The 25,271-nt window shown below is 44.8% G+C and overlaps 1 protein-coding gene across 3 annotated transcripts in view; it reads left to right on the forward strand.

Moving 5' to 3' along the window:
• The window catches only part of SLC8A3 (solute carrier family 8 member A3), a 192,685-nt gene that overhangs the window by 117,906 nt on the left and 49,508 nt on the right, over positions 1-25,271 (forward strand). For 2 of the 3 annotated variants that reach the window (XM_034769654.1, XM_034769655.1), the window contains exon 3: positions 21,326-21,429. In XM_034769654.1, the coding sequence (XP_034625545.1) occupies positions 21,326-21,429 (104 nt within the window). Of the gene's footprint in view, positions 1-19,409; positions 19,517-21,325; positions 21,430-25,271 lie in introns of all 3 variants that reach the window. The other variant, XM_034769653.1, reaches the window with a different exon arrangement.

The following is a 25,271-nucleotide window of genomic DNA, read 5'->3' on the forward strand; positions in this document are numbered from 1 at the left end:
CATTCGGACTGGGCAGCATTTTACATTCGCCCTGCATTAGTGTAAGCCGTTGCAGAAGGGGCAGAGCAACAGTGAATGGGGCCCTGTGTGAGCAGCTTGAATCCGGCAGAGGTCAGTAGTTAGCACAAGTGTTTGTTATCTGCTGGCTGTTTGCTGACCTATATGAAATGAATTGGAGGTATCAGTCCAGCTCCTAATGGACCAGCATCTATTTAAAAAATAGTCATCTGTCCACACCACAAATGCAGAGTAATTAAAAGATTTTCCCGAGTTGTAGGATGGTTGTGCGCTTACAGGTGAAAGAAATAGTGGGGGAAGGGAATCATGTAACTGTGTCTGGTTACTATGTACTAGTTTAATAACAAAACACTATCTGTCTTGCTTCTGGATGGGGCAAACCCATGCACACACAGCCCTCCTGTTCGTTGTGTACTAACTCTCATTCCCCCCCACTCCCTCACCCCTTGTTGGCGGTCTTAGCCAAAGACAAGGACTGAATGGTCCTTGGAGACTGAACTCCCTTCTCTCCCTCAGTGGCGGCTAATGTATAGCTTCTACTATTTGTTACTTCCCATAAGCTTTGACATGCCGTGAAATCAGAACAGTGGTGTGGGAGAAATGACACTGTGGGTAGAGTGACAAGATTTGTGAATTTAAAAGCTGTGACACCTTCCCTACAATTGTCCAGGGGGCGAGGGAGTTGCATTGGGGGGGTCTTAACAGCTGAAAGGGGGAATCGGATGGAGTCACATATTTGGATGGGTTTAGGGTCAGTGGCTAGAGAGGACAGGTATGGGCATTTGTCACCAGGCAGTGTGGAATGACGGTGGCTGGATCTGGGGCAGGTGCTACTGGGGAGTGATGGGTATGGATGTAGGGTAGGTCAGTAAGGGTTGAAATGGGCATGGACTGAGAATACATATCAACCAGGGAGGGAGAGGTTGTGGGTGGGATTGAGTTTGGGGCTCAGGTCCCGCACAGAATGGGGCTCATTTCTTTCTCTCCTTTTCCCCAACCTTCCTCCCTCCCCCGGTCATTCATTTTCCTACTTTTAAGCCACACTTTATCCATTATGGTTTTCATCTGTCTCTCTGCCAGCCTCTTGAAGCTGCCCATGCTACTTCATGCAGCAGGAGGTGCAACTTCAAAAGACTAACGGAAGGAGCAGGCTGTAAACTGGGGCCGAGGGCCAGAACTGAGGTGGCTAGGCTCTGAAAACACCACTAAGGTAGGGCAAGGAGCAGGCACCAGCAAGGAGTGGCAATAGGAAAGGATGAAAGAGGAAGAGTAGATGAGGTGCAAGGGTAGGAGTGTGTGGAGGAGTTGGTGAAAGGAGTCCCCAGTTTCTAACTGCCAGAGCCACAGGCTTTCCCTGAGAATCTGGCTGGACTCCTGCCTCAGACGCCACCAGCAGGAGCAATTCTGCAAATGGAATTTAACTGACAGTTATGTTGCTGATGCCTAAGACAGAATAGATTCCTGCTCATTCTCCTGTAGCTATATTGGCTCTGTAGGGCTAATGGAAGCAAAACCATGTGTGAGCTGGTGTGACTCAGAGAAAACCAAGGAGAAGTTCTGTTGAGTAAGAAGGGCCTGTTTATACATACTTTTCTGACTGTAACTGCATTTTAAAAGCTGTGTCCCTTCTGCCGATCAAGGATCCTGGGATGATTTGAGGCTAAATGTGACTTGGATTGATCAGAAACGTGGGTTGCCAAAAATACTCTCTAGGGAGAGAGAATTTCACATGTGAAGGCAGGAATGGGAGGAAGAGGTATAAGGAAAAATTACAGGAGCAAGATAGGAGGCGGCTTCTTGGGAAAAATATGTTTTGGTGGATGAGAGTGGTGGTTCACTGGATCTGTTTAATTCTCCATAGTAGAGCCTAGTTGAGCTTTCTGGTTTTGGTATACAGTCTTTGCTCCCTTTTGTATGTCCTTTGGAGGATGGCACTCTAAACAATGAAGGGTAGAGACAATGTGTTATGTACAGTAGGCAGGGTGGAGCTCCGGACAGGACAGACATAGTAGCTCCCACATGCCACTGGGTGGCACCTGAACTTCTGCTTTGGTTTTTCTAGTTCTGACTTCCTTTCTGCTAATAGGAAGCTGTTCTAAAGCTGTCTCAGCCAGGACAGGAGCCAGTTACGAGAATCAGAAACCATCACAGGAGGCCATCTTTTCTCACTAGTTTCTTTTTCCTGTTTTCCTTCCAAGTTAATACCCACAGGACCAGTTCAAATCTGAGTCCCTGCCAAGAAGGTACCTTATTTGGATCATGGCAATACAGAAGCCCTGTGATGACTCAGTCTGCGGTTGATCTTATGAGAAATTATTCTCCTGAGATTTTCAGAAGACTTTTCCCCTTTAGCCCTGTTCCCCATTCCTCAAGCCCTTGGCTGAATGGAGGTGGATAATATGGAGTCTTCTTCCTTCAGAACTTCATAAAGTAATTTCCCCTTCCCTTCTTCCTGGCTGAACAGCTGAAACAGAATCAATATGAGCTTGCAATGCAATATGGTGGTAATATTAGCCAATATGAATTAGGGCTGAATGCACAGAAACATCTGGGCAGTGCAGGGAGGTAATAGGTAATATGTCTCTCATGCTACTGTACCTGGCATTCTGAGTTCATTTCTGGGCACCTCAATAACAGAAATGTTTACAACAACTGGAGGGATTTCAGAGAACAACAATCAAATGACAAAGAGGCTGAAAAGACTAATTTATGTGGAAAGATTAAAATAAGTAATGCATAGTTTGGCTGAGCAGCAACTAAGGATGCCAGACATATAGCCCTCTACAAAGGTGTGAAGGGTGTAAACATTGAGGAGAGGAAAGGATAGTTTAGGGTGGTTCAAGGTGGAGTAGTAGGAGTAATGAGAGAGCCTAAATACTCTATCAGGAAATTCTTCCCGGCAGTGAGTTCTGTTAGACTGTAGAATAGTCTTGCAATGGAAGTGGCAGAAGCCCTCTTGTTGGGTCACTTAAAAGTAGTCTAGACAAAGCACTGAACAATGCACTCTAGAGCAGGGGTTCCCAAACTTTTTTCCCTGAGGCACTGTGGGCCACTATTAACACTTCTTGAGGAAAATTATTAATTTTAATTATTACATTCATATAAACTATATCACTGTAAATAAACAATGTGCATGTTTCCTTTTCATTTCAATGTAAACAATTGCAATGATAGAAATCTCTAGCAATATTCACTCAAAGAAATGCTTCAAGATCTTTGAAACCAAACAGTTTTAGTAAAACTACACTTTAAAAAAAATGTTGAAAGCAAAACGTGATGTTCCGATAGGGAAAACACAATGTATAAAACTGAACAATAAGCAACACAACAATAAAAAAAAAAATGTTAAACGTGTTATTATTGATTTTAAAACAAAATAGTTGTCCAATTAGTAAAGAATCAAATATTGTAAATAAAAATATAAAATAACAGTTATATTATAACACACACATTTTCTTACCACTTTCTGTGTTTTTTTGGCTGACTTATTTCATGTAGCTGTAGATGGTCTGGGACTTTCATTATTTTCTCCACCAGTGCACCCTTCTCATTTTTGAAAAATAAATCAATCCATGTCGGATTGAAATACTGCTTGCCGTTTTTTACAGTTGTATATGGTGGACTGTGTGTGTTGCTAGGTTACCTTGCAGTGCAACGCACCGTTGTACTCGCGAGAATTAAACTTGACATATTGCAGCTTGGTTTTTAAATAAATAAGTAAATGATTTCCCCCATATAATCTGTCCAACGTATACACCTCAAAACATTACATTTATATAGCTTTTATTTGATTACACAATTCACATTGAGTTAAAAATTGACTAAGAGCTTGACTGGAGAATGCAGTTGCGCCGGCAGACCACCCAGAAGCACATTGTGGCCCACCTTTGGGCTGTGGCCCACCCTTTGGAAACCCCTGCTCTAGGGAACAAGCCAGCAGTGTCAAAGGGGGTGAACTGGTTGACCAAATGGGTCTTTTCCATCTCCAGCCTCTCTGATTCTATCGTTCAAAGAAGTAAAAAGCTCCAGAGCTGGAGACTATTGTGAAGAGCATGGCTCTCCTCATTCTTAACCTTCCTCTCTCCTTTCATCCCCGCCCTCATGTCCTCACCAACATCTCCATAGCAACACTGTGTTGCTAAAGAATAGAGAAGACATCTAAATTTAGCTTCCAAATCTCCATGCCTACAGCTAAAAGCCTAGGGTAGCACTAGGCTGCTAATGCAAGACAGTAGAGAATGCACAACGGACAGGAGCCGAGAATGATTCGGTGGGATTGCCGGGCGGGGCCCTGAAGTCATTTCCAGTCGAATGCCCATTTCATATGCATGCAGGGCACCCAAAGGCATTTTGAAGCAGTTCAGTCCTCCATCTAAATTCCTGGGGATTTCCAGTCATTCAGCCTACTGGATTTCTGGGTACATGTTTTAAAGAAAACAAAACCACCTCAGGTGCTTCATCAGGCTATCAAAATCCATGATGGGTTTTGACATCACAGCCTCTTGCAATAATACATAAAACTAAAGTGGAACAGGAGAAATTAGAGGATATGAAAGTCTTAAACAAGGAATCAGGGTTGATGTCTTTTTCCTTTTTCTTATATTCTGAACTGGCTAAGGGCAATTCCAGCGTGGTTGTTTTTTTTTAAAACCGGACCTTTAGACAAGAAAAAAATGTTTGTGCAATGATGCAAACACTCCAGAGAGACTAGGTGGGATATAGAGCTTTTCACTTCCAGGCCACTGGGTCAAACCAAACCCTAGTAGGTATTGACAAAATGTGGTTTGTTTCGTGAGCTCTGTAAAATGAGTCAATAGTCTCAGTCTAATTTTGAGGTCTCAGGTACTCACATTGCATTGGGAACTAGTTGGCAAACTCAACAGAGAGCTCAAAGTATGAATGAGCCATGAAGACCAAACTTCCTTCTCACTCCTAGAAGTGGCCCCTACTGGTCATTATTGAAGCAAGTTGGTGGCTCAGTGTAAAAAACCCTGTGCTGCAGCTGTCCATGCTGTCATCTGTCCTGTGCGTAAATAGAAGACTTCAGTCTCCAGAGCTGACGAGCTGGAACTTTCACAAACATTTAAATGGATTTTTGAATGGGGAATTTAAGCAAAGATCACACACAGGACTGGAAAGGTTCATAGTGACAACTGAATTTAAAAAAAGAGAGCCTGGAAAAAAATGTTGAAAGTGGCTAGTATAATACCAGCCAGCTTACACGTCCCCTCTCAGCCAATCAGAATGAAGGGTTCTGCTGAAGGAGAGGGATATCAAGAATTGTTCTTCCCTCTTTTGCAGAAGTTTTTAAGCCTAATCACTGTGTCTTTCATGATAAAAGAATCCTCGGTATTAGACAGTTTTATCATGTTTGAAAAATTGAAATATAGAGTGCTTTGGAAAAATATTTATTTGGCAGAACCTGGGTGATTCTACTAAGCTCACCGAGCATTTTCTTGTGCTTTCTCAGCATGTCCTTTGTAGCCCTGCCAAGCGCTCTGTGTTGAGTGGGTGACAGCTGCCATTCAATAGCTTGGCTGCTGACTCGTGTGGTTGACATGTGGGGGTATGTTGCATCTCTAGTGTTGTCCTAAGTACTATATGGGCGACTGAAAGTTACCTTTAAAAATTCTCAAGAAGACTAAAAGGGGTTAAAAGGCTCACCTGCCTGTCTAGTAACATAAGGGGTCTGATTTTTCTTTACCATTCACTTTCTATAGTCATTTACACATTTGCAAAGTGCGTGTGAAATGCTACTGTGCTGAATTGGTGAGGATTCACCACCACTCTGCCCAGGTGTAAATGTCAGTCCAGGATGCAAGGCAGGGGAGAACAAGGCCCCACATGTAGGCTGCCTCCCAAATTAACATGAGGGTATGCAATCTTTTCACATAGTGCTGTGGCACAAGATGCACCAGAACTGGGAATGTGAAGCTGACTATAAATAGAAAGTGAAACTGACCAGTTTAGTTTCACTGTCCAAACCGAGTGAAGGGCAAAAGTTTAACAGATACTGTCCGTGGTGAAAAATAAATTAAGATCATTACAGCTCTTTCACTGTTAATATTCTAAGGGGTGATAACACAAGGATAGACCTTTTTTAAAAAAATGTATGGCTTTGGTCTTGACTGTGTCCCTTTTAATTACCAAATGCCAGCTGCTAAAGCATTTCCCCATAGCTCTAATTGAAACACAGGCCAGTTTACTAATTAGCCAAGATTACAAGGGGAATACACACTAGCAAATTGCTTTTTCTGTCAATATTTCTTTCTTCTTCCTACTGAGACCTGGTACAACATGAGCAATCTCTTCCCGCCCAACCAGGTTAGAGGCAAGGTTCTCTACTCTCTAAGGCAGGGAGCCACACACAGATCAGAGGGGTGGAGTGGGGTGAAGGAGCAACATAGGATTACAAGCAGGGCTGCCTGTTTTCAACCCATGATGCAGCAGCCTTGTGTGAGGGCAGTGTACAATGGAGCTGGGAAAGTAGGCAACTTCCTCAGCATATACCTTCTCGCTCTGTATAACTATTTGCTTCAGAGAGACTGATGCGTGAGCTTCTCTGCTCTCTGACCCCCACTCAGTGTAAGGAAAGGGGGCAGATTCTGTGTGGTGTGGTGCAGCCCAGGAGGTTGGTGAAAAGCTACCTTTACACTTCCCAGATTCTGGGTTTCTCTGGGGGTCACCTGCAGTGCTGAGTGCTCTGGCCAATTCCCCAAGAGCTCTTCTCCTCCCCACCGCCTGCTTCTCTATGTTGTTGCTTACAAAAGGGGAGCAATGTAGGTTACCTGTGCCTCTCCTGCTCTGGGGACTCTTTCACCCCCTTGAAGGCCCCCTTTATGCATCCAAAATGGCATAAAGGGGTGTTAGTGTGGGAGAGAATGTGCCCCAGAAATACTCAGAGCTCCTTTTAAAGCAGGGGCCAGGGTAACAAACCGGTAGGAGCAATAGTGTCTACAGCAGATGGCACACACTGGATGCGAGGGGGAAATGGGCACTGCACTAGAAATAAACTCTGCGCTCAGTGACAAATCCTCTTTAACTCCCTAGCTGGTAGCAGAAAGAGCCCATGTTTCACTGCATGTCCTTCATCAGGGCTCAGATGCACTCTATTCCTTTTCCTCACTGCAGTTGTAATAATACTTTGTGCTTCCATAGCAGCTTTCATCCAAGGATCTCAAAATGCTTTGCTTATAGTATCTGGGTCTCACAGCTTCCTTGAGAGGGCAATAAGCAGAGATGGGAATATAATAGAGGTATCCTGACTTCCATTCCTGTGCTTTAGCCACTGGACCATGCTTCCTCTCCTAAGCAAGGCATACTACAGTAGGGCCCAATGAAAAGGGCTGTAGATGAAGGGTACTGTGGTGATGTGATGCAGGACAAGAGCCAACAAGTAGGGAAAAGCAAAGTTTTGAAGGCTCTTAAGATGAGGATAAGGAGTTTGAACAAGGTATTATGGAAAATGAGGAGCTAGTGGAGGGATTCAAATAGAATGGAGACATAGAGTGATGGTAAGGAAGACGATCTGAGCAGCTGAGTTTTGTGTGGACAAGAGAAGGTGATGTGGGCTCCAGGGAGGCCAGAGGGGCTGTTACAGCAATCAAGATGAGAGAAGATGAGGACCTGAGCAGAGGAAAAAGATTGAATTTTGGAAATGCTACAGAGGCCGAAGGGGCAGAATTTGGACACAGCCTGAATATGTGACGAAAGGGAGGAGTCAAAGATAACACCCAATAACAGGCCTGAGTGACCGGAGGATGGTGTTGTCAAGAGTGACAGAGAATGGCGGGAACAGAGAGGGTTTGGAAAGGAAGATAAGCAGGAACCAATGGAGGCAGCTATTCCAGAGCTGCCAGGGACCAGTTCAGCCCTCAGCATAGGCTGGGGCAGCCTTTTGTTGAACCCTGTAGACCTACGGCAGCTGAGGAATAGCCAGGCAGCATGCCTGTAATTAGAAGCAAACAAGCCAGTTAGGAGAGTGTCAAGGGAGAAGGGTTGAGAGTGGATAAGAGGAATGCAATGGGATGGTTTGGCACATGGGAGTATGGTTGAGTAGAAATGTATACAGTATAATTCCAGTTATCTGAATTTCTTTTATCCAAAAATCCTAATTATCTGAATCTATAGTATGTCCCCATGTAGCCCTATGTTAGTTAAGATAAACATCCATTTATCCAAAGACCAGTTATTCCAGTTTCAGATGAACCCCCCACCCCAAGCCATTTGGATAAATGGGAGTGTACTGTATTTGGAGTTGGATGACCTTGGGGCAAGTCATCAGGAAGGTGGGTGGGAGGGAATAGATATGGGGCATTGCTAACTACTGGGTGGGAGTAGAAGGGAAGAGAATTTGAGACAAATGACATGTGAAGGTGAGAAGAGAATAAGAATAGGGTACCTATCACAGGGTGAGTGAGTGAGTATGAATTTTGGGCGTGCATCATGGCTAGAAGTAGAAATTCTTTGCTAGCTCAGGTGGTAGAAGCTCTGGTCTTAGAGAAGGAGGACTGAGCTCTATCTGCAGTGCCCTACTAAAGTTTAGAAAGCCATGGTATGATAACCACCTAGATGCCAAGGGAGATACTTAGAAAACATGGTGATGGCACTACATTCCTGGGATTGTGTTATGTTACTTGAAGCCTAAGGATGAAAAACTCCAATGATGATGACTTGTTATTAAAGATTCCATGGTACTTTTCAGAAGCTGAGGGGTGTTACCCCTGGTGTCCTGGCCTCATTCCATACTGAATAATTGCATTCTCCCTACCTGCTATAAACCCCTCCCCCCAATTTCAATTAGATGCAGTGTTCTTCACTTCCTGACTTACGCAATTTTGTTGAGCTCAGTTTTATTTCCCATCCAAAAATCACACAGACGCATCCTCTTAGCCTCCACAGCAATAATTCCTACAAATGAGAGTCTCAACAGAGATACTCAGTATTTTCTAGCACATTAATCAAATAACCATCCAGTTGTTTCCTTATGTATTTGAAGCAGAGGCGCTGTCAAATAAAATGATTTTATAGATTACTCTCTCCACTTGTCAGATGGAGAATTTAGCAACGTCGTGAACATAAAGTCTTTTAGGAGAAGATCAATGTCTATTCATTTCATCTTCTGCTGCTTACTCCAGAAAGTCTCATGCAATGTTAAGTTGCTCCTAAGTGGAGCTTGCCCTCCCTCTGGAGTTCTGAAACCAGTGATTATTATTAAGCATATATTTAAAGTAGGAGTGTCCAAACAGTGCCCTCTGAGGGCTACATTGGCAAGTGCCAGAGCCCAATTTATGTTCGATAAAATAGAGGAGGTAGCAGATGCCCTTATTGTCTGTGTGGATGTGTGACCCATGACGACTACAGATTCCAGATTGCCATGCTGCATCCTGAGCCGATCGGCGTTGATTGGACTTCCCTACAAAAAGCTGAAGGCAGCCATTGTGGGCCACGCTTTGGCCGCCCCAGATTTGAAATTACAGATTGAACAATCTGCATGTGAGGTTTTTAGAGAAGAGATTTGTCTGTACTGTATATTTAAAAGATTAAAACTCTTTTAGGGGTAAAAAGGCTACCTGGCTACAAAAGCTCCCCATGTCTAAGCTGAGATGCTGCTGCAGCCATGCCCTTTCAAATTCTACATGGGCATGCGGCGTCTCTTCCCTCAGTCATTCAAGGGCTGGCTGCTTGGCAGTGTAGTGCTTGGAATCTTACCTGAAGCTTCTTGTAAATGTGAAACGTATTGGGTCAGCTGATCTGGGCTGGAAATCTCACAAGAACAAGGGATCTCGGGGGAGATTGATGATGCTTCCTGTCAGGCCAGAAATAGCTCTGTCACTCTTTTTTTGTTACCTGTGCCTCCAGGCCCAGTCTGAACCCAGGCAGGAGAGGTTAACTAAACTTTTCTAACCTAAAAACATTCAGAGCCTAATTGAGACTGGGAGGAACTCCATTGAAGACTGAATTAAAAAGCTGCTTACACCATGTCTGACTTTGGCCCTTGAAGGTTCAAGTTCATTTGAGTCTGTGTGAAGGTTTGTGTGGGTTTTTGGTTTTGAAGACTAGTTCATCAGTCCCTGATGCCTGCCATGGTATTTAAAGTTGGCTGTTGATTGCCAGGACAGACTTTTGGATAGCTGTTGTCATTCTCAGCTGCTCAGCTGTCAGAGTTACATCTTGTCCATAACAGAGCAGTCACATAGAGGGAGAAAGGACAGGAAGTATCCCCTTCCTGTCCCCCAGTGCAGTTGAATCAAAGGTTTGTGAGAGAAAGCTGCCCAGTTGATCCAGGAGCTCTTCAGCTCTCACTCTTTCCATGAAGGTGAATGCATTGTCGGGCCTGTTACAATGAAAACCCCCTTGTGCCTCAGGCTGCCTCGATTAATTTCAAGAGACTGTCACAGTGTTCTCACAGCAAATGTTCCCGAGCCTCCCTCTCTCGCTTGCTCTCTTCCTGTCGGTGTCCTCTTGTCACACCTCTCACATGAACATGAAGTTTTCCCAGAGTGGTGTTATGCGCCAGTCTCTCTCCCCATCCATCTTCCTGGTTCTCCATGCTCTACTAGGAAGTAGCTGTCAGGCCAGCTGCAGCTAAGATGCAGGTGACAATATTGCAATATGCATTTTGGCCTTAAGAAAATTAACCAGAGCACCGAGTGTGTCTACAGTTCAATTTGCTTTCATTGAGTATGAAAGGTACCCTGGAAACGGAAGTCTTTTGTAGTTACAGAACACGTCGCCTGAGTAGCGGCAGTGCAACGCTGCTCTGCCAATGCAATTCAACCCAGACCTGGAGTAATCACCCTCCTAGGGTGAGAAAGCATTTCAGCCTCTGTATAGTCAACCTTTCTGCTGAAGTAGTCAGAAAGGGGGACAGTTTACCCACAAGGAAGCAGACCAATGCATTTCATGTAGCTGCTGAGCAGCCTTCAGATAGTAATAGCTTTGTGAGTACTAAGATGAAATATTATATAATATATCACCTATCCCCAAAGCCATCCTTTCCCCTGAACATTGACCCTCCCTGCATTTTCAAAGAAGCTGCTCCTGAAAACCTTTCATTCTTATCCCTGCTTCACTCCCCTCTTCCTTGGACATCATTTAACAAGATTGTAAAAACATTCTTGGACCCAAGCAATACTTGAAGAAGATAGGTGGGCTCAATGAGAGTAATCCACCAGCAGGGCCCACTCCAGGGTTTTGGCCGCCCCAAGCAGCCAAAAAAAAAAAAAAGCCGCGATCGCGATCTGCGGCGGCAATTCGGCGGGAGGTTCTTCGCTCCGAGCGGGAGTGAGGGACCTTCCGCCGAATTGCTGCCGAATACCTGGACTTGCCGCCCCCCTCCGGAGCGGCCGCCCCAAGCACCTGCTTGACAGGCTGGTTCCTGGAGCCAGCCCTGTCCACCAGACCTGCACCTTCTGAGTGGGTCACAAGTGAAATCATTATGGGGGTAGGGGTATGTCTCAGCTGAGTCTCCAGGGGCCAGATTCAGCTTTGATGTAAGTGGATTAACTGAAGTTAATTGAGTTGTATCTGCTTACACCATGAGGTGAATTTGGCCAAATCTGTGTATGTCACAAAATTACTATGCAAAGTAACGTGTCTGAGCTCTGCTGTGCTCCTGGCTCCTCTAATCTGAAAGGCCTTGGTCTTTTCATCTTTCTCCAGTACATCCATTCAGATGGAGTAGTATACACGAGTCTCTTGCTATAAGGCACAAAACATTTCCATCTGATCTCATGTCTGTGGTAAGAGGTAGGCACCAGTGTGTGTACTTTGCCCTGATGTCTTTTCACTCTTTCTCCAGAAATCAACTGACAATTTGCTCTCTTTCTTGAGATCCCAAAATGGTGCCAGTCTTGGCTTCACCTTTGTCTTTTACTGGGTGGACACAAAAAGAGTGTGCCCTGTGGTTCATAGCAAGGCCTTCAGGGTATCAGCCACACACAGTCAGATTCTTGTGTGAATCACCCAGTCTCCTGGAGACTTTAGGGATATGAATGGCCTGACAAAGAGGAAGCACTCTGATGTTCAAGCTCTCCAAGTCATGTCTGGGAGTGTAAGGGTACGTCTATATTTACCTCCGGGTTCGGCGGTAAGCAATCGATCTTCTGGGATCGATTTATCGCGTCTAGACAAGACGCGATAAATCGATCCCGGAAGTGCTCGCCGACGACGCCGGTACTCCTGTTCCATGAGAGGAGTACGCGGAGTCGACGGGGGAACCTGCCTGCTGCGTATGGACCCGCGGTAAGTACTTTGTAGTTCGAACTAAGTTACTTCGACTTCAGCTACGTTATTCACGTAGCTGAAGTTGCGTATCTTAGTTCGAACTGGGGGATTAGTGTGGACCAGCCCTTAGTGTCATATCAAAGTCTTGAGAAGAGGAATCAGTTTTCCTTGGGATAATAACACTGCCCTTAGTCTTTTGTTTAAGAGCCAGGAAAAAGGGTTTCTTTTCTCAGTACAGCTTGTAGCAAAGGGGAAACCATCATTCTGCTGGATTTGTTACAAAATTCAAAGCTCTTAAAAAAAGGCAATTTAAAGCTTGAGGGTTCAGTAACAATCCAATCTGTAGCCAAGTTGAGTTGATCTAGGAATTCAGAGGATTTGCTCTCTTGGTTACATTGCTTCAGAGATTTTACTGACTTTCCTGAAGCCAATTGTTGCCTTGGAGTTAAACTTTAATGTTGGGAAAAACTTGAAAATCTATCTGTCTTCAAGATCAATCAAAGCATTCTTCATACTTTCCCTTGGCTTTTTTACTTCATTATATTTCTTTTTTAGCCAAGTTTTTTTTCTTCCTCACAGCCAACTTCAGTCTCAGTGAAGTCCTAATGATTGCTACATTGCTAATATCACAATCATTTCCGTAAGAGCTCATACATTAGAGTATCAATATTTTATATGCATCCTGGAGACCTAATTCCTCTATCTAGAGAACAGGTTCAGCCCAGACAGCAGCAGTGTAACCTTTCCACACACCCTGCCTATGCCCTGTGTGTCTCAGCCCAGGCATGGAAGGACCCACCATTAGGAAGAAGAAGTTGCTTAGTTTCCATGGTCTGTTGAACTCTGGGTGCTCTTTTTAAGCCTTCCAACATGCGTGTGGGTTGTGATTTTGTCATACCTCTCCACCAGATTGATTTCTTGTGGGCCATTTTTGATCACTGCTGATCTTGGCTGGATTTGAATGAGCGGCATTAAAGATGATTATTTCCCTGCAGGATGACTCAGAAGCAGAAGCTGGGTTATGAGGGAAAGGGTTGTTATTTGCAAACATATAACCAATATCATGTACAGTTTGCCTGCTTGCACGTTTCTGTGTGCAGGGAGCATTTCAGCAGCTCTGATCCAATTTAAACTAGCGCAGTGTCATTCAAGTTGTTTTTTTCCTGTAGATGCTAGTCAAGAATAGGGGATCATCGTAGTTTGGGTTTTATTTAAAAACCCGAAGATGCAATACCCTCATAGCATGTGACTCAATAAGTTTGTAGTATGCAAACCAGCTAAAATCAGCTGTATTATATGACTGACTGTGTTACCTCTGATGCTGTACTACCACTCTCAGAGAGCGAGCTATTGGAAAGGACAGCAGCAAAGCAACACAGGGCTTGGGAGAGTGGAAACAGAGAGAGAATGAGAGCAGCCTGCAACAGAGATACCATATCAGTTAGTCTTCAATAATTAGAAAACAGGAATGCACATAAGCACAAGATAAAAAATGATGACCAGGGCAGGCAATGCAAGGGACCCTGACTCTGCAGCCCCTAAGTTACTCCTGTCTAGTGAAAGGAGTAAAGCCTAAGATGAGATCATGTAGCTAAGGGCCTCATTAGCTTGCTGGGGATTGCACTTAAAGTTTCATCCATTTCTTAAGACACGATTGTTCTCTGCCCACATCCTATCCCTTTATTGCCTTGTGCACTTCTGAGTAAAGGAGCCAGCATACAAGAGTCTTGAGATTATAACCATTCATGATGGTGAACTGCATGTAACCTATAACCTTGTTTGTACCCATTCTTAGCCTACACTCACACTTGAGCCAGAATGCATCATAGAATCACAGAGTCAGAAGGGACCGCAAGAGTCATCTAGTCTAACCCCTTGCCAAGATGCAGGATTTGTTGTGTCTAACCATCCAAAACAGATGGCTATCCAGCCTCCTTTTGAAAACGTCCAGTGAAGGAGCTTCCATAACCTCCCTAGACAGTCTGTTCCATTATCCTGCTGTTCGTACAGTTAGGACGTTTTCCCTGAGATTTAATCTAAATCTCCTGTGCTGTAGTTTGAACCCATTGCCTCTTGTCCTGCCTTCAGTGGCAAGAGAGAACAACTTTTTAAGGCAGACTTTCAAGTATTTGAAGACCGCTATCATGTCCCCCCTCAACCTCCTCTTTTCCAAACTAAACATACCCAGTTCCTTCAGCCTTTGCTCAGCTTACTTGCATTCTATCCCTTTGATCATCTTTGTCACTTGCCTCTGGATCCTTTCCAGTTTCATTACATCCTTTCTATACATTGGTGACCAAAACTGGAGAAAGTCGTCTAGATGAGATCTAACCAGTGTCAAGTAGAGTGGTACTGTCATTTCCCTTGACTTGCATGATGTGCCTCTGTTAATGCAACCTAAAATTGCATTTGCTTTTTTTGCAACAGCATCATCTTTGCAGCTCCTGTGTATGTGTTTGTCTGCACACATTAGTGTGAGTGTGTACACACACACACACTCATCATACAGTTAATAATTAAAAGAATGTAAAGGCTACAAAAAGAAGCACCCAAAAACCATGAAATGCTCAACTAATGTTTTCTGTATGGAATTCTATAGGTGGTGGGTTTTGGTGGAATTTTTTAAAGAAAATCTATAAAGAAATCCCTTCCTGTGGAATTATATGCTAGACAGTAATAGAACACTCTGTACTTTACAAAATGTGCACTCAGTAAGTCATTGCTTCATTGAGGGCATAATTTTGAGTATTCAGTTTGCAGAGGAAGAGATCATATAAAATCAGGCATTCCACAAATGCCCTCAAGAGATCATATTCCACACACACTTTCTCATTAAATGAGAATTTCTCCTTGTCTTACATATTCATGCATAGTATCAATGGAACACTGAGAGGCTGTTCATAAAACCCGTTCTCATATAACAAAAACAAAACAAAACTGCGCATTCATGAAGTATGTTTTCTAAACTCTGAGAACTTGGACAAATCCAAATGGATTTGTACTGTGCCCCAGAAAGATACATCAATGAAGCAGAGACTATGTCCTTCACAAATTTCAGGCTTCTAACCCACTGAAACACTGGAGCTGTTCAAAATGTGGTTACAGAAATTGTTGTAAAATGACAAAATTGTACTTTTTTTCAACTCTCTTTATATTTGAACTACTTTGCTCAATTTTTTTTCAAAATATTCTCTCAAGGGCTGAGGAAAAAAACCTGGACAATTTCAGCTTTTAAAAGTAAAAATTCATAAAAGTTGTAAGTTAAGTGAAAAAGGCCCACTGGAATGGTAACACTCAGGCTGTGTTAACTACTAGTCCACCTATACACTGTGTGGATGGGATTTTCAAAACCTGTCAGAGTTAGCCCAACACTGGTCACTTTTGAAAATACCAAAAGAGAGAAAAAGATCATACAGACAGATCAGATGTAGATATAATCCACAGAAATCTGAAAAAACTTTTGCCAAGTGTCATGGTCTCGGTCAACATTCATTTAAAAAACCCTACCTGTCAACCTGTGTAGGCCCCATGTGCTGCTAAGTGTTTCCAAAGAAGCATAGAAGGTATGCAACAAAATTATTGTGAAGAAAGTCTCAGCACAGTACTCAGGTTTTCATCAGAGACACAGTGTTTAAAATCCTATGTCCTTCAAGCCGCATTGGTGGAGACTGAAAATGTCCAGACAAGGGAGATGAGACTGTCTAGCATTAATACACAATTTCTGTACAGCAACTGATGGCAAAAAATCAGGATTATTTAATCTAGCAAGAAGAAAGATTACAAGCGATTTCTCTTGCATATTCGTAATGATGAAAGACAGTGAAAGCTCATCAGTCTCTATTTTTACTCCTATATTATAATATGAAATCAATGGATGACTAAGAGGGCTAGATCAAACTGAGAACCACTAAAAGTAACTGCTTTCCACGGTGTGGTCGGACAGTAGGACCTATCAGGCGGTAGGCCATTGAGTCAAATGCTGTGGCTGGACATTTGTAGGAGGACTGCATAGTCTTATGTGCTTACTAATAGCTGTAGGTATGCAAGCTTGAGTAATGAAGTTAATCAAACCTCATGCTTCATAGTGTAAAATGGTCACTTTCAGGTGTCCAGAAGGAGCCTTCCCCCAATGTTACAGCATTGTAGAACTGGCAAATGTTCTTTTTCCTATATTACTCTTAAGTGAGGCACTTTTCTGAGTCATTACCCAGCAGGCATGGCTCAGTACTTACAGTATTAACCCTAGTCTGGCTTTTGGCGAGGTGATATCATGGGAACTGTTTGGTTTACTCAACGACATAGCCAGGTCTTTGATGACAGCACTATGCACTTTGGCAGGGGCATCAGCAGAGTGGTTTGGGTTGCAGCGGCACTTGAGTGCAGGGATGAACGCTTGTCTTTCTGAAGCACTCTTAATTTTAAGATGCTGAAGTAAATGTCATGCCTGGTACTTGTAGTAAGTTGGCTGTGTACAATTTTGATCTATATACAACTAGGACATTAAGACATGAGCAGAGAGCTGCAAGACCTCAGAGATAGTGGATTGAGCCTCTCTTTTTTTCCCCTTCATAGAACCATAGGGATTTCCTAAATATTTATGAATTTGTGGTTTACTTAAAGCCTGATCTTCCAGATAGTCAGGTCAACACACTCAAGTCCCATCGAAGTCAATGAGAGTTCTGTGGAGGAAGAAATACCTGCATAGTATTTAGAGATAACGAAGTGGTAGCTCCAGAGAAAACGCTGATAACTGACCAGTGATACCAGCTCATTCTCTCATAACAGGAAAGTAAATAACTCCTATCACCTTGGCTGAGGAATGAAGAAGCACCGGTCCATACTACTGATGAATATTTCCAAAGTCAGCTGACTTTGTTGGTGGAATATATGTTTGTAGTGTAAGCCACTGTCTCTAGTTTATCTCAAGGTTATTATTACTATTATTGAGTGCTGACATAGTGCTTGTACTGGACATATGTAGGAGATTCAGTCCTTGCCCTGAGGAGTTACAATCTAGAGCAGTATGATAATACTTTCCAGTTTTCTAACACTTTCTATCCAAGGGTCTGAATGCACATCGCAGACATTAATGGAGGAAACTTCCCCACATTCCTGTGAGTGAGGTGTTAACAACATCATTTTACACATGGGGAAACGGAGGCACCAAAAGCTACTTAAAGAGATAGGAACATACAACACAGATCCCATGATTTCCAGTCCTGTGATTTAACTGCACGGGTTCTCCTTCTTTTCTGCACACAGACACAAGAGGTTAGACACATTTAATATACCACATGATGGTCCAAAATTGAAGAGGTGTCGGAATTTTGCAGAGATCATTGTAGGAGGACTGTGCAGAAGAAGCCTGTGTGGAGGAGGGAACTGTTTGGAGGTTAAGTCATTCACAGGCTCAGGACCCATCATGTGATGAATTAGCTAGTTGGCTTGGTCTTCAGGGAGAACTGACCTATGGCTAGAGAAATGTAGGGCATTTGCTACAAATTTCTTATTTCAGAAATGTTAAGTGACGACAGTTCCAGAATTTAATTGTAACTGCTCATAGACTCATAGACTCATAGACTTTAAGGTCAGAAGGGACCATTATGATCATCTGGTCTGACCCCCTGCATGCTGCAGGCCGCAAGACCCTTCCCTGGACTCTGCCGTTGAAGTCCCCAATCCTGTGTTTTAGTGACTTCAATCGGCTGAGACCCTCCTGCTAGTGATCCCTGCCCCATGCTGCGGAGGAAGGCGAAAAACCTCCAGAAGCTCAGCCAATCTTCCCTGGAGGAAAATTCCTTCCCGACCCCAAATATGGCAATCAGTAATTCCCCGAGCATATAGGCAAGAGTCTCTAGCCTGACCCTTGTTGGCCATTATGCTATTCATGTACCATTGCTTGGTTTTCCTTGGCTACTATGTTTTACCATTAAACCATTCCCTCCATAAACTTATCCAACTTAATCTTAAAACCAGACAGGTCCGTCGCCCCCACCATTTCCCTCGGAAGGCCGTTCCAATATTTCACCCCTCTGACGGTCAGAAACCTTCAACTGCTGTTCATAGAGCTTGCCTACTGAGGGCTTTCAGTGTCTCTGCAGTGTTTGGGAGCCCTGAAGTGTATACATACACATATTTATAATGTATAAATACATGTGAGCATAGATAATATAAATATAATATATGAATGTCAATGCACACAGGAACTGCTTTGCATTAAATAGTGTGAGAAATTGCACCAGAGTCTGAAAGCATGAGCTCCTTTTACAAGTGAGAAAGGAGAGATGTGATTTCATATAGCCCTTCCTGCCGATCAACAAGAAAAAAAGCACAGTGCAGGTATAATTTACACCCTGAGGCAATTGAGAGCAACACTAAGTGAAAGCAAAACAACCCAACTGGCTAAGCCTTCAAGGCATGCAGAGGCTGAATTGCTCTCTCTCTCTCTCTCTCTCTCTCTCTCTCTCTCTGTGTGTGTGTGTGTGTGTGTGTGTGTGTGTGTGTGTGTGTGTGTGTGTAATTGAGGGAACAGGGACACAGACTGGGAGCTAATCCTTCATCCTTATTCAGTGAAGATGCTCATGTAATTCACGAGTGTTTTGCCTGTGTGTCAGAATTTGCCCCAGAGTTAGTCTGCCCAACATACCTTGTGGGAGCCTCCAGAGGAAGATTGTCCAATAGAACTCTGATTAGCCAGATTAACCTACTGTATGCTTAGATTGAGGTGATCTGGGATTAAGTTGCAGTATATTCCCATGTGTACAAGGGGCTGGTTTGTTCACTCCTTTTATGATTTCCTTGTTGGAAGGATGTTTTAGGCCAAATTTTCAGACCTATGAGCAAAAGCTGTGTCTGTGAAGTGTAAGTGTGTGTGTGCGCACACACACACTGAGTAACTGTGTGAGCAAAGTGTGCACTTGTGTGTGTAAATCAGGTGCAAGGCCGAAGGATTAGTTGCCTTGCAGTTACCCATTTTGTTCTGCCAATGTAAATACACAGGAAGGGGAAGTAAATTTCTCTCCAGGGCCACTTTGAGCCTGTTCAGTGGGTGAGTAAACTTTGACTGTCTCTAATTTTCCTCTTTGGTTTCTCTTACCCTCTCCCACCCTTGCTTTCCTATCCCCTCCTCCTCCTTATGACACTTATTATTTTTCAATCCACAGCAAAACAGTTCACATCAAGGTAATTGATGATGAGGAGTATGAGAAAAACAAGACTTTCTTCATTGAGCTGATGAGCCCACGCATGGTGGATATGAGTTTACAGAAAGGTGTAGTACTGGTCCTCCAGACTAATGTTAACATTCTTCTTTCCTCTTCTCTTTCTTCTCCTGCCTTCTTTTCTCCTCTGTTTTTTTCCTTTTTCTATGATTTCTTTTTATTTTCCAACCGCTCTGTCCTTAACACTGCTGTGCACGCACAAACCTGTCACATGGTACCTATGGGGTTTTAGCCGGATGCGGCACTATCCTGCGGGGGGAGGGGAGGGAGGACCTTGGGAAGGGGACGAGATAGAGAGACTCTGTGTGTGTGTGTGTGTGTGTGTGTGTAAGCGAGAGATTAGGATACCACCCCAAAATTGTTGAAATGGCTCGTGGTGGGGTTTTCTGTTGCTCCCATTGGCTGGAAGGATTGGACCTCCGCATGCCTATCTGTGCAGCTTCATTGGCAAAACATCTCCAGGAAACATACCCAGATTCCTAGAGGAGCTGTCAGCCTGCCTCAGACCCATACTAATAAAAATACAAGAGTCCAAGCCCACATGAAAGCAGCACGTTAGTTCTCAGAAGTATTTGGTAAAGTCCTTTAGCTTTATCGCAGACTGACTCAAGGAGCAACTGCCATCAGGATAAGGAAAAGGAAGAAAATCAACACCCTGTCTTTGATTTTTTTTTAAATTTTTTTTGAGAAAGAGAGAGAGAGAGAGAGAGATCATGGCAGCCTTATGCATTGCCGTGGTATCAGACATAGTGTTGTGAGCTTGCCAGGGTGAAGGAGCAATGCCAGTCTAGTCTGCAGGGTATTTTAATTCCAGCCGCCCCAGCCCTCTGGGGTATTTTAATACATGTTTCTCTTCCCAAGAGGTGGCAAAGACCTACAGTACTTCTGTGCCCAGGTAAAGCCGAATCTCTCAGTCACTGACCATCGACTTCAGGGAGAACAGGCTGCCTGGCCTCACTGGGTATGTCTACACCTGGGGATAAAAAACCCACAGCTGGCCCAGGTCCACTGATTCAGGCTTTTGGGACTTGGGGCTGAAAAATTGCTGTGTAGATGTTCGGGCTCAGGCTGGAGCCCAGTTCTAGGACCCTGCAAGGGTTGGAGGGTCCCAGGCTTGGGCTTAGCGTCAACACCACAATTTTTAGCCCCACAGCCCATGCCCCAAGAGCCTGGCCTCAGCTGACCTGGGCCAGCCACGGCCATGCTGCAGGGCTGGTGAGTAATGTTTATTAAACAGTTAGAAAACAACTAGAAACAAGAAACTAAAATATTTGTTGTTTTTAAATAAAGAGGGGGAGGTAAAAAAAACACCCAGTCCCCTCAAAGCCAAATGAGAGCTCCCCCCCTGAATGGACAGCCACCAGCCTCACCCACGTCCATGCATGTATGAATGTATGTATGGATCTCTCTCTGTCCTGCTCCTCAACTCCACATCCAACGTCTTATCAGTTATGAGAGGGTGGGAGAAGCAATTGGTCCCTCAACTAAAATGTGTTTGATATCTTTGTGGCTGTTTTGCCCTTGGTTATTTCTGATTGGTCAATGCTCTGTCAGCTGATGAGATATTATTACCATGTGACAGTAAACTAAATGTGCTGCAGAAATCACCTCCCACTAACCATCAGCAAGGTCCAACCCTCCCCTTCCCCTTCACTCCCTTGCCCACCCCCATCTTCCTCCTCTAATACTTTCCCACTCACCCTAAGAGCAACTACTACCGATGCGCCATATCCAACAAACAAAACGCTGTCCAAGGCAGCAGCAGGAATGGACTGCATGTGAGAAACGTGTGGTGCTGCTGCATCCGCTCCAACCAGCCAACCCACTGTACACGGCTGTCTTTCTTGTTGTCCCTACAGGAAGACCGTAAGGGTTAAAATAGTAGATGAGGAGGAATACGAAAGGCAGGAGACTTTCTTCATTGCCCTTGGTGAACCGAAATGGATGGAACGAGGAATATCAGGTGTGAGATCCTTTTTGAAAACAAACCAACAGAAACCAAACCCTAAATCCAAAAAAGTAACCCTTTCTTCTCCCTCCCACCCACCTTTTCTTCTCCTCCTCCTCCCCCGTTAGATGAATCAGCTTTTATTCTTTTCCCTCCTGTATTCTCGCTCTCACCCTGTTTCGGTGTCATCTCTGCCTTTTAGAGCCTAGCTTATTTCTGATCCTCCTTTTGTGCAATGCTTGGGCCTCGGGCCTTATTAATATCATCAGTTTTGATTGATTTTATTTTGTTTTGATGACATCTTTGCTGCTACTCCTTCTCCCCCCTAAGGCTGAGACTGAAGGGAGTGAAAAAGAACCGAAAAGAATGTAGTGCATGGCTATCTCTTCAACTCCCCTCTTCAGTACTGAATGTCCCTCCTTTGTCCCCAGTCCCTTATGGTGCAGCATTGAATATTGTTGTTGGCTTCCTCTGAATCTTTGCTAAAAGCCTGTCTCATACAGCAGGGGAATCACAGTCACAGTGTTTTGGTTTTACAGTAATAATACTTTGCACTTCTCTAGCTTTTTTCATCCAAGAATCTCCAAGCACTTCACAAATATTCATTCATGGAGCCTCACAACACTTCTGTGAGGTAGGTATGAAGCCTTATTTCCCAGTTTACACGCAGATAAAATGAGGCACGGGGAGGTTAAATGACTTGGCCAAAATCACACAGCAAGTGAGTGGGAGAGCTGGAAAAGAACCCGGACTCTGAGTTTCCAATTTTAGTTGCCATACAGTACTTAAAATTACCTGTATCTGTCTACCTGCCCACACACTCAACCTCTTCCTGTACCACTGTAATCAGTGTGTCTTCCCATCACCACAGTGGCTCCGGATCTGGCCCATTGAGTGTAATTTTTAAACATAAGCACCTAATGAAAGGATATCCAGATCTCCATTTTGGTGTCTGAGCTGGCACTCAGGCAGGTTGATGTGCCTGTCTGAGCGTAATTTGGGCACAATTCCATTTTAGATGCTCCTATAACAAAGATGCCAAATGGGGCAATTAAGTATCATGTGATTTTAGACTCTTCAAATATATCAAGAACGAGATAATTCCGTTTGTCCTAGAGGGTGGCTATTAATGTAAGTCTGAGTCCCATCGGAAATGGATTCTGCTTTGGATGATTTATGTTTTCTGGGATGGAATGCATCCCTGCTGGAGTCTTACTGTGAGTGCATCCAAGGTCACCGAGAATTCCTCTCAAGGCCACGCCGTCAATGTCTCACAATGCAGAACTGGTTCAAACAAATGAGAGCTCCCCTGAGAAGCCATTTGATGGAGCCCCATCCTTACAGCACCTAGGCTTTGTTGTGCTACCTGCCCAAAGCAACTCCTCCCTGCCAGCCAGGGGTTTACACAAGGCTGGTGGAGAGGAACAGCACTGGTGTGTGTGTGTGTTTGAAGATGGGGGCATAAGGAAATAGTAGATGTGCCATTTCTGTTAATCAGAAGGAGGGCGATCCTTCTCTGTGCCACTGCCAGAGTCACTACAGATGGGGACATTCCACATCAGGCAATAGCTGTTCTTACCTCTGAGCCCTGTCAGCATGAGGCAGCTCATGCTCCACACCAGGTGCCATGGAGTATGCGTTACTGTTACGTGCGTTGCAGTAGCACTCAGGGGCCCCTCTCAGAATCAGGGCCCTGTTGGGCTCAGCACTGTGCACGTGCATAGGAACGCATAAGTAACTCTGGAGAACCTACAACCTAAATAGACAAGACAGACAAATGACAGCAGACTGACAATGGATAGACAAAATGCCCAACGTACATATCTTGTCAGCTACAATTTTCTTATTTTCCCCAAAATATTCTCCCAGTTTTGTCCACCCACCTCAGCCAAAGTTCTCCCCATTGCTGAGCCAATGCTCTCTTCTTCCACCCTGATCACCCTGCGGAAATGTTATCGGTTACCATGTGCACTGGGTTGGTGTTGAGAGGCCAGGGATGCATTGTGCTAGGCACTGGAGGCACACATAACAAAGAGATGATCCTTGTCCAAAACAGCTTGCCATCTAAGAATGTAGGCGAATGCGGGGGGCAGTGTGGGGTAGAAGGTACCCAGCCAGAAGGCCCCTGTGTCACAGAAAATGTCTAATGGCCTCCTGGCCTCTCCCATCCCATTGTACTCCTTGGTGGCAGCTCCAGCTGCTCTCCCCACCCCTACTCCATGGAGGGGATTAAGGAGGTTACATTAGAGACTCCCTGGGATGGGAAGAGAGGCCAATGCAGCCTCTCCAGTTCCTCTGCCATCTTTGCAGGCAGCTCAACAGAAAGGGAGGAAACAGGTGACATCCCACCAGTATTTCAGACTGTCCCTCGTGGAGTGGTTCTCCATGTCTCAGGGGCTCAGTCTGAAGCTGGTGTGAAACAATAGCTCAGAGAGGTATGAATTGTCCCATTCATCTCAGCTGGATGATAACTATTAAATCTGCTCTGGTGGGGCCCTCACTAACACCACCACACAAAAGACTCTTGGGGTGGGCACTTCACTGGCGACACCCCCACATGATTTGGGTGAGATGGTATCACCCAGGGTCCCCCAGTGGGTAGATGGGGGCTTCCTTATCTGGACAGAGGGGACACCCAGCCTGCCCAAAAAAAAGGAGTAGTGGTGGGTCCCTCAGCAGGGCAACTCTTGGGTGGGTGACCCTGGCCATTACCAACCCAAGTGTGGTCAGGTCCATAATGCAGGACCAGGGCAATTGGGGATCCCTATGTTGGAGAGGGCCTATCACCTTGGTTTGTCTACATCCAGCCCTGCAGACAGTACAGTTCTCCTCTCATGCACATGTTCTGAAGTCCTTTGGCTTCTTCTCCTCCTCACTACCAATGTAGAGCATAATGGGGAGCAGCAGAAGACACACTGTTGGAAGTCAGTGGAGAGGAACTCAGCAGGACTCTGCTGCACCTGTAGTGTCAGCCATTCATACTTTGCCATTGCCATTGCTTCCATCTGGCTGCAGAGAAAGGACTGAGTAAGGTACAACAAGAGAGAGCTCGCATGAGACTCTGTTCACCCCCACTCCTGTGAGAGGGAAGAGGAAAGGCATCTTACATGTCAGGCAGGGGCTTGTGATAAAGGAGCAGGGTTGGTAGGTAGATGGTATGGGAAAAGCTGTGAGGAGACAGGTAAGGATCATGAGGAAGAAAAGAAAAACACTGTGATTTCTACTATGAAAATGTAAACCCATTAGGAAGAAAGGGCGCCAACATCTAGGACAGCAGAAGTTGAAGCCAAACAGGTTTAAATCAGTTCCAGTGAAGCAAGGGCCAGGCTGGTTAGTGACAGAGCAATGGCTTGTTGAATTTGCCAGTCATCTCTGACCACCTGAGTTTTATATCCTAGTTAGGTCAATTTGGTGGAACGATCCCAGTCCCATGTGTACAGTCTGTCTGCATTGCCAAATCACCATACAGTTAAGCACAAGTTTACTAGGGCCTTAATAGCAAGGGCTGCTGAAAGTTAGTACAAAGGTGATTGGCAGATCAGCACAGGTAGGGTTACCATAATCCAGCAAGCAAAAAAGAGGATGGGAGGAGCCCCGCCCCTGTCCTGCCCTAGCCCCGCCCCATCCTGCCCCAGCCCCGCCCCTGCCCCTCCCACTTCCCCCCTCAGAACCCCCAACCCTCCCCCCCGCTCCTTGTCCCCTGACTGCCCCCTCTTGGGACCCCTGCCCCTAACTGCCCCCCAGGACTCCACCCCCCTACCTAAGCCTCCCTGTTCCTTGTCCCCTAACTGCCCCCTCCTAAGATCCCCCCCAAATGCCCCCCAGGACCCTACCCCCTACCTGTACCCTGACTGCCC

This window comes from Trachemys scripta, chromosome 4 (assembly GCF_013100865.1).
Source record: "Trachemys scripta elegans isolate TJP31775 chromosome 4, CAS_Tse_1.0, whole genome shotgun sequence".
NCBI classification, from domain to species: Eukaryota; Metazoa; Chordata; order Testudines; family Emydidae; genus Trachemys; species Trachemys scripta.